The sequence below is a fragment of the Salarias fasciatus genome, chromosome 1 (assembly GCF_902148845.1).
Source record: "Salarias fasciatus chromosome 1, fSalaFa1.1, whole genome shotgun sequence".
NCBI lineage: Eukaryota > Metazoa > Chordata > Actinopteri > Blenniiformes > Blenniidae > Salarias > Salarias fasciatus.
Window position 1 is genome coordinate 12,202,780 of NC_043745.1, and position 9,453 is coordinate 12,212,232.

Consider the following 9,453-nt stretch of genomic DNA (forward strand, 5'->3'; position numbering starts at 1 on the left):
CTTCTCAGCGGGGTCGACCACCGTGGTCCCCCTGCTCGTGTTACAGCCCATGGCTTGGCTAAAGCGGAGTGTGCGGCGTGCTGCGGAGCTGAGGGGAGTGCCGAGGTGTGTAGAGCCTGAAAACACTGCTCAACACCTTAAAGCCAGTGTGAATGTTGTGGGCTCAGGTGCCTTTGTTCTCCATGGCAACCTCCAGACTTCCCCTTGCGCTGCGTTTGCTGTTGGTTTTGGTTTACGTGTCTTTGTCTGCCCTTTTGCTTTTTTTTCCCCTTGCAATTACCTCCCAAGCAACATTGGTTGAGAATTAACTCAAAGCGTGCCAGGACATGGTTACTGATAAACACTGAGGAGGATCGTGTGTCAATCACATAACAGCAGTCAGCAGGTCTGTGTCGAGATCAGGTATTTATCTGTAAAAACACCAGACAGGGACTCAAATACTCTATTCACCTTCTAATAAATCATCATTTATTGTTTAAAATATCTTGACTGACAGACACATTTTTAAAAAAGACTTCACATGGGTATGTAAAAAGTGCTTTTAGTTCAAAGGCATGATCTTATAAAAGTGACGGTCACCTTTCCATCGGCTAATTCATACTAAAAACACGAACATTTCTCATGATGGGACTAACATTTCATTTCCAGGAAATATCTTCATGAGGATTTTTTTTTCAGGCAATAATTTGATCACAATTTACTGTAATCCTTCACTGTAAAAGCTCATCCCTGCACTGAAAGGAGCCCACAAGCTAATTGTGTACGGCTGCAGTCCATTTGGTAACGTCCCGTCCCGCTTTAACCCCACGTTTATCCACAGAAAGTCCAGTCAGCGCTCTGCAGCCATGCCGTTTTTCACATTCACACACCATACAGCGTGTTTTCACTGGGGAGCCGCCCGGGACGTCCAGTCCTTCACCACCAACCGCTGAGCTGGAGCTTCAGTGCAACATTCAAGGACGTCCACTCGGCGCCCTTCAGCATTCAGCATTTCAGCGCTTTACGCTGACAAATCACTTGAACCCAAAGACATTCTTAGAAATACCTGTTAAAGAAATAAAAACTGCTTTTTTTCCCAACTGTTTGACATGTTTGTAGCAGAGTGAGCAGGCGACATCCTGCTCCGAGCGCTTGGACTCGTTGAACGGGATGAATGTACCTAGACCTGGTTCCTCTTGGCGACGCGGTCGTTCACCACGCCCCTCAGCCGTCTGTGCCAGGCCGACTGATCGTCCAGACGGATCCTCTTGGCCGAGGGTCCATCCTCTCCCTCCTCGCCCTCCTCTTCCTCACCCTGTGTACCTGCTGACGGCGCGCGGCTCGGACTGTCGGGAGGCCTCCCCAGTCTGACCATGTTGTTGATCTCACGCAGGCGCTAAACAAGAGGACGGTTTGTCAACTTATTCCCAAGCTTCAAAACATAAATCAATCAAGAACGGGTGCGATAATGTGGCTGCTGCAAACGTACGTCTCGGGGGCTCGAGTTGAAGACGTAGGAGATTGCGGGTTTACCGAGAGACTGAATCTCTGTGTTCAAACGTGAAATGAAGATGGAGTGATGGCTGGACAGACGCTGTTTACAAACGGAGGCTTTCCTCTGTCGGGGGAACGGGGACAGAGGAGGAGTGTCTCCCTAGAAGAGAGCGACACCGAATGTGTTAGACAAATTTGAAAAACTCAGAAAGCATATTTGCTCTCTGCTGTCCTCACGCACTTTGAAGGAGGGGGCAAACTGCTTGGCAAAAGGCTCCAGCGTCGTTACGTAGACCTTGTTGTAGAAGTGGATGATGTTTCCTCTCTCCTGCTGACGAGTCTCTGGGTAATGTGTTGACGGTGTGTTGGGGGTCAAGAAAGCGCTGCTCTGCTCTTCTGGAATCAAGAATGATCATAAGTTTTTATTGTGTTCGGTGTCCGGATTTACTAATAGAATCCTGGGAATAGTTTGTGCATAGAGTGTTTTAAATGGGCAAATGGGGTTTATCTGTAGCCTCAAGTCCAAAAAAGTCAGACAACTGGACTAATGTTAGAAGTAAAACTCAACACAAAAGTGCATCCTTCCTTCCTTTTTTACATACTGTCACTGAAAATGGAGCTGGTGTCTGCTAACGGTGCTAGAGCAGGTCCAACCCCCGCCTCCACCTGTTCCGGAGCTGAAGAGGTCTTTCTTGGACACCATCACCACTGTTCTCATGAGTGTGTGATTGGGTGACATTGATTATGTCTAATGTCGTTCTCTTTTTGCTGCTTAAACATGACCGACCCATCAAGACCTCTGCGCATGTGCTGTGTTATCTGACCCCAGATGTGAGCCACAGATCCATTCTGGTCTGTGTGCTGCATACTGAGGTCGTCACTCGGGACTCTGATTTTCTTAATCGGGTTTACTTTGATAAATACTGGGTGTATAACGTTTTCTTAAAATGTCTCTTACTCTTCACAGTTGTGAAATCTTCCGTGACTCCTCCAGTGATCAGCGAGTTTTTGCAGACCTGAAAGCACAAATACCAAACCAGTCTGCTGTCTGAACCGATCACAACATGATTATTCCTGTCCACTGTGAATCTCAGGTGAATTATCAGGAAATACACAGTTTTTAACTATCTAAAAAGCCAAAGACCTCTCAAGATTCTTTAAAGCCTTCTCTAAAACTCCTTCTTGGTTTTCGTCCAGAAACTTACACTTCTGTTTGTCCGTTGCTGTGAGTTGTAGCACTTCATGATGCTTTTGAAAGGTATTTCCCTCTGGGTAATCTGTAAGGCAAAGACGATCAGGTTTAGTAATGGTACCTATCAATCAATGTTAGAAGTCTAAATGGAATAAACATAACGTGCTACTGACCATGTTCTGAGCTAATATGTTAATTTGGATGTTATTTTCAGGCAACAGCAAGCTGAATAGGTTGTTTTTTTTTAATGAGCTACATCCAGTGATTTGTGAGACTTGACTTTTCCATGTTGCTGAAGGTTAGTTTGTGCCAGCGGTGCTTTGAAGAAGCTGAACTCGTCCCCACTGCCTCACAACACCATCCATCACTGCATCTCAGGCATGACATGTCGGTGGCATTCATGAGAAGAAGAAATCCTCCAGGATTTCAATGAATTCATTTAGGGGGGAAACATATTGATTGAGAGGTGGGATTAAGCCCCACATTTTGAAAATTCCTGTTTGACATTGGAGCTGGAGTGTGGTCTTGATGGATTGCATGCTGCTTCTCATTGTTCTGGACAGAGTCAGTTTAGAACATGCGTCCTACTCCAGACTCATCCAGACCCCTTATTATCTCTCTCTTCTAATGATACTTTCAGATACACTCTTCTGTTTCTGCCTGTCATATTTGAATTGGATTTTTGATTGATATAATTTATTTTTCCAATAAAATGAGAGACTGAGAAAACCTTTCCTGTGACATGGATGATCGGCACTGCCAATCCAGAACTCTCCAGTTAAATTCTGCCCTAAACTCCCCGCCCACCTTGGCTGTGATGTAGACGGCACACATGAGCAGCTGGTCCAGGTGACGGTCTGCCATGAGAAAGGTGCAGTGGACCAGCGAGTGCTCGAAGCAGGTCCAGATCTTCAGCCGCAGCTCGTCACAGATGTCCAGCGCAGAGCACAGCTCCCTCAGGCGCCCGGCCATCAGGGTGTACACCTGAGGGGGGGGACACGGCTGTGCTGAGCACATCTCAAGATGATGACTAATGCATGGGCCACAGATAAACAGCACCAGCACTGACCCTGCGAGCAAACGGATGGATGGATTTGGTTCTGTTTCCAGCTGACTGGGAGGAGTGCAGGTCTGAGCTGGTGCTGGGGTTTGCATCCGAAGTGCCACCTGCTGGCAAAAACACAATTTACATGGAAATTCACAGTTTGTACTTGAGGACTGTCATCCTAATGGAGTTATAATATATAATCTCTACCTGTTGGAGGAGGGTCTGAGTTGGGTTTTTGATCTATTGTCGCTGGATCTTCGAGTTGTGACGGACACAAGACCTGGATTTGACACAGAACACTTCGAAGTAAACTCGCCATCAAACAACCTGTCCGTCATCCATGTTTAATCACAATCCCGAGCCAATCCCATCCGACTGAAAAACAATTAGATTAATCTGAAGTACACAGAGGAATGTACAGTGCATCTGAAGTCTGGTTTTTAATGTTACTATTTTTTTTTTCTGTCTTATTCAGAATAAAACTACTTCTTGCTTGGAAATGACAGAGATGTGGAACAGAAGAAACCAATGAAGTCAGTTGAAGACCAGTTATTTCATACGGCTTCAGACAAACAGGACAAAGATGAAATAAGCAACTCATAATGAAAAGATACACATTCAAATTCAGTTCCAGCAGAAATGTGAACCCTCTCATTAGCAGGAAACCACAGACTCACTGATTTGGGGACTGGGAGCTTTTTTGGATGACCATGAAAGTTTTGTGGGAATAAATATAAATATATATCATGTTATCAACAATAAAGTTGTCAATGGTGAATCAAGAAACAATTACATGTTACATGTCTGGAAACTTCCTGGACATGTGTGAGAGTTTGATGTGACCTGCAGGCAGGAGGGCAGCCGGCCCTCGTTGGCTCTGATTTCCTCCCACAGCGGAGAGTCTCTGGTCCAGACCAAGCTCTCCAGAACCTTCTCCTCCATCCGGACGAGGTGTCTGACTCCAGCTCGGGGAACGTTCTCCGCAGCCCTGAACACCAGCATGACCGCCTGAAAGAACACAATCAACCCTCCAGCTTCAAATCAACCAAGGCCCGCGGTCTCCATCCACGGCCTGGAAACGCACCTTCAAGAAGTCGTATGATGACAGTTTGAGTATCTGAAGGAGCTCGGGGATGTCACATGGCAGACCGTTTGTGGTTATGGCGATCTCCAGAGAGCAGGCCACCAACAGGCGCTGGATCAGGTCAAACCCCAAGATGTTCTACAGATCACAACCAGAGACATTATAGATCTTTAATTCATCAAGTATCTGAACTGTGATGACGCTTCATGGGATGCAGTTCCAGCTGTGGCCACAGGATGGCAGCAGACTCACTGAAGCCCTGCTTCCAGGTTTCTTGCTCTCCTGGTTGAGGAGTTTCTCCAGGATGGTCCAGTACCAGCTGGTGGCGTCTCTGCAGCACTGTGCAGCCACTTCTGGAACAACACCAGATTAACAGCAACATGTGAGCCACTCCAGATCGATCACTGATTATTGAAGCCCAGCCTGCTTTTTTAATCACATTAGGATTTCAGACTAGAAAAGCTATATTCTTTTTGCGGAATCATCCACGGCGTTGGGTTACCTTTGGCGCTCTCGTCCCAGGGGTGCTGCAGGAACTGGTCCAGCATGTGTCTCAGCCTTGTGATTTCCTGAGTCGGATCTCTGGAACAGGCCCTGAATCAATGTAGGGAAGGTAAAATAACAGAAATCAACTAAAAGCACAAAACAATAATGGTGTACACTCCATATTTGTGGTTGGGAAACATCTGAAAGTCATCAGCTACAGGCTGGTTTGCCTTTCACCAAAACAACAGATGTTAACAGCAGTCAGTCACTCTTGTTAAATGAATCTAACGGAGCATGAAGAGCGAGTGACGGAGCACCGAGCTGGGGCGTCGGCGCTCTGTTGTCGTCTTATTCTTACTGAAAGTGGCCGCTGCTCAGTAGCAGCCGACACGGCTGACACACGGTCAGCTCTGATGTACGAGTGAGTCACGCCATGGGACTGCGGCGCTGACCTGAACACGGCCATCAGGCGGTCACCGGGGCCCAACGTCCACTCTCCCACGTTGCCCCGAGGTGCGGTTGCCATGGTGACCTCCTCACTCGGACGGGATGAGAATCGACTGGGCACCTTAATGGAGGAAAGGACATTAGAGGCACTGGGACGCAGCCGCTGCCCATCAGCTGTTTCAACAATAACATGTCCAATTTCACCACAGCTTCCTTTTCTCAACAGTCAAGTTTTATATATTGGTCTGATAAAGAAAGAACAGGCTGCACTAACTGTGGTATCACTGCGCGCGCGCGCGCGCGCGCGCGCGCGCGCGTGTGTGTGTGTGTGTGTGTGTGTGTGTGTGTGTGTGTGTTGTGTTGTCCATCAGCTGCTGAAGATGCACTTTGGAAAAATACTGCCTGAGATCACCAAATTCAGTTATGCTAAAAACAAACAAGGGACTACATGTGTTGGGGATATATTACAGGAAAATTAGTTTTTTAAGTATTTAAAATATGCATGAAACAGTATTTTGTTTGGAATAATCCTTCTGAATATATTTAAAAAAACAGTATTTTGTGAATTGCATTAGAAGGATGATTTTTCAGACTGTATTACACTGTAGTAACTGAGAATTTTAACTACACACTACTGTACATCCGTGGTCACTGTTCTTCCAACAGCATTTAATCAGCAATACATAATTTTAAAGACAACATTTCAGCCTCTTTTGATGAGGCATTAAAAGTAATTATCTTTTTTAGAAGATGGTGCGTTTAGCTTCGGATTATAGTTGAGGACATGAAGACTTCGTCTCAGTGCTGATAGAGAAGTCAGTGTTACAGAGAGACTTGTACAGTAACCGTTTCATTGTTTCTGAGGACTCAGCCTGTAATATGAGGTGAACAATCTGTCCTTTATTATTTAGTAAACATCAGTTTGTGTTCCAGCCTCCTCAGTTCTGCGTCTGGCTCTGAGTCACAGATATCAGGCTGTGCTGTGCCCTGCTGACCGCTGCCATATTTCCTCACAGGAACGTGCCGGTTGCCACGGGGAGGAGATGGCTACAAATGAGACAACCAGAAAAAATAATACCATCGATTCAATGCAATGTATTTGGTCATGGATGAATCCATGTTTTTTGGTCGGGATGTGCTTGACATAGTCAGATTGAAGGGAAACACTACAACTGAGATTGGTACACAGCCTCTTCCATTAAAATCTGATGAGTTCAGAGAGACCATTATAGTTCTAAACTTTACATCCTTATCGATGGAGATGAATCTGATGTTGCCTGTCACTCAGATGAGTGAGTGATAGTAAATATGTGTGATATACCTGAGCTGGACTGATTAATGTGTGATTTATTGTTGAATTGGAGTTTATCTTCATCTGTTTCTATATGAAATCCAAAAGGCCAATGGAGGATGAAGAGCTTCCCAGTGGTGTTGGCACAGCTGTTTCAAATTAAGCTGATGTTCTCAATGAGTTAAATACAATTTATAAATCCATCATCCATACCACTTTGTTCAGCTTGATCATTTTATGCAATTAACATATAATAGAGCTAATAACATGATAACCAATAGGAAAAACTTGCTAATGCTGTGTGATTCCTTGAGTTATTTTGAAGAAATATTCCTTCACAATTTAGTTAATGGCAGCCATTACGCTATTGGCAGGTATTGATATATGGCTATTATTAAATTATTGGTTTCCTCTGAGTTGACTATTAAACCTCACCTGTATGCACAGGGAGAACATGCATCACCTGGAGAATTTAGCAGTGTTTTGGGCCTGCGTGGCTTAAAGCAATGCAACTCATAGATATTGTTCTACATTTACAAAATACATGCATAATGTCTAAAAAATTCCAAGTAAAATGTCAGGAGACAAGTTTCACACAGATCAAACTGAGAGCAACTAAAAAGTTGCAAAAAGTATTTAATGAATGATTCTTGCAGCAAGTTACAGTCACCGGTTTGAGCAACATGTTTCCATAACATAGCGACTCCCGGCTTCCCCGTCCATTCCCCTGCAGTACCTCATCTGTGCAGTGCAGACACAGTTTACTGTTTTTTTGGGTTGTTGAGCAGTGACTGCTGCTGTGTTGGAATATTTAGGATGCCAAAGAAGGCTCAAGTCTGTGAAAAATAATTAAAGGCAGAGCGGCCCCGGGCTGTGTCAGGGGAGAAGTGACGACAGGTGATGCAGAGAGTCTGCTCATTAGAAGAACTGACTTTAAGAGACTCGTTTGACATTGCTGAAGGCTCTTTGCAAAGATTTAAAGACTGTGTCCTCTTTCCTCAGCTGCTCACACGCTGGTGTGTGTGTGTGTGTGTGTGTACACACTGCTCCCCTCACTGGCGGCAGAAGCAGTAAATGATGGTTTCTGCACTTTTATCACTTTTTTTTAAACTGTTTTATCTGAGTGTTTGTGAACTTCGTGTATGTTCTTTTTTCAATAACCGCAGTCAACAAGTCAGTTTTGGGGATTATTGTAATGATCTCACTACTGATATTTTTCAGTCCTTCAAGAAACATCTTCATCTTCAACTAAATCCCCTTATTGATCTTCTGCTTATTTTTGAGATTCTCTCAGATGGGCTCAGATCTTCAATGAAATCTAAGAAAGTTTAACATTTCTAACTGCAGATCTAAAGACATGAGGTGTAAAAAAAAATGGACATTCCTTATATATTAACTTTTATGTACATTTATGAAAATACATCCTGTTTTACCGGTCTTCCTTTTTGAAAATAGGCCTTGAAAAATGTTCTGGACAAAACTTTAGTGTGCTTTTGGCAGTTGTCAAATGTTGAACTTTCCCTTTGAGCATGGAGTGAAGTAGTACAGAGCTGAACAAACAGCAGCTGGCCTCAGCCTGTCTGACCTTGTAATACCAGTTTGAACCACAAGATGGTGTGTTGAGTCAGAGGAATGGACTACAGCTGCTGTTTGATAGAGTTTCGGTTGTCAGGCAGTGTTTTGTCTTTAGTTCAGTGTCTTCGAGGGTAGACTACACCACCTCGTGACACGAAAAAGCGCTATAAATGAAATCTAAAGGAACTTTAGCATATCGAAATGTTCTTACCTCCGTCTCTTTAAACTGTTTCCTGCGCGTGACTCACTTCCCCCAACTGCAACAAATAATACACAAACATCGCGAATGATTCAGAGCAGAAAACACCCTGAGTTACTTTGCTCCCCTCTGGCAGATGATCAACATGTATTTGCTTTAACTGCTTGTCTCGCTGCCGACTTTTATTCGCTTGTTTTCCTGAATCCCTACCATCCGGCATCAGATACTGTATCTGATCACACCCATTTCCTGTTTCCTCTCCGCCGGCCTCCACTGACACGTGCTGCTATACTCTTAAAGTAGATTTAACTGCAGAGGCTGGTGTTGGGAGTCACAGTCTGCCTGCTGTCCTCGGTAATGAGGCTGTTTACATGGACTGTCTGCCCTGAAGCTCTGAAGTCAGTGTGCCCTGGACTTTCTGTGCACTTTCAGTGGAACAAAAGCCATAAAACAAGGTTCAAAGTCACTCACCAGCACCGGCGGCCCTCGGAGGGATGGTTTGAGTGTGTTGGAGGGTTCTCGGTCACTTCATGTGGCTACCAGAGGAGTCCCGCCTCACGCAGCAGCAGCTCAGCAGGATTCAGTGCTGCCAACCTGAGGAAGTTCAGCCCTCTGGCCTCCCGGCGCAGACAAGCCCCGACTTGTCATCTGGGTCTTG

General features: G+C 45.0%; 1 protein-coding gene across 3 annotated transcripts; it reads right to left on the reverse strand.

The window, feature by feature from the left end:
* Positions 1 to 451: 451 nt before the first annotated feature.
* Positions 452 to 9,453, reverse strand: LOC115390169 (retinoblastoma-like protein 2). 3 transcript variants are annotated; one of them, XM_030093947.1, is made up of 16 exons: positions 9,267 to 9,453; positions 8,808 to 8,853; positions 5,736 to 5,851; positions 5,300 to 5,391; positions 5,050 to 5,150; positions 4,798 to 4,935; positions 4,557 to 4,721; positions 3,921 to 3,993; positions 3,735 to 3,835; positions 3,473 to 3,649; positions 2,679 to 2,750; positions 2,432 to 2,489; positions 1,715 to 1,869; positions 1,469 to 1,633; positions 1,160 to 1,375; positions 452 to 1,045 (listed from the first exon to the last, which is right to left on the reverse strand). In XM_030093947.1, exons 3-15 carry the CDS (start codon positions 5,807 to 5,809, stop codon positions 1,160 to 1,162), a joined length of 1,587 nt encoding a protein of 528 aa, XP_029949807.1. In that variant the 5' UTR covers positions 5,810 to 5,851; positions 8,808 to 8,853; positions 9,267 to 9,453; the 3' UTR covers positions 452 to 1,045. The 3 variants fall into 3 exon arrangements, with proteins under 3 accessions (XP_029949807.1, XP_029949815.1, XP_029949801.1); XM_030093955.1 differs by having other exon boundaries at positions 452 to 1,375; positions 3,735 to 3,832; XM_030093941.1 differs by having other exon boundaries at positions 452 to 1,375.

Excerpts from the sequence above, each read along its gene's own strand:
- LOC115390169 (XM_030093947.1), bottom strand. The coding sequence starts at position 5,809 with ATGGCAACCGCACCTCGGGGCAACGTGGGAGAGTGGACGTTGGGCCCC. Across the intron at positions 4,722-4,797 it reads CATCATACGACTTCTTGAAG|GCGGTCATGCTGGTGTTCAG; the intron begins GTGCGTTTCCAG and ends GTGTTCTTTCAG. Across the intron at positions 3,836-3,920 it reads CTCAGACCCTCCTCCAACAG|CAGGTGGCACTTCGGATGCA; the intron begins GTAGAGATTATA and ends TGTTTTTGCCAG.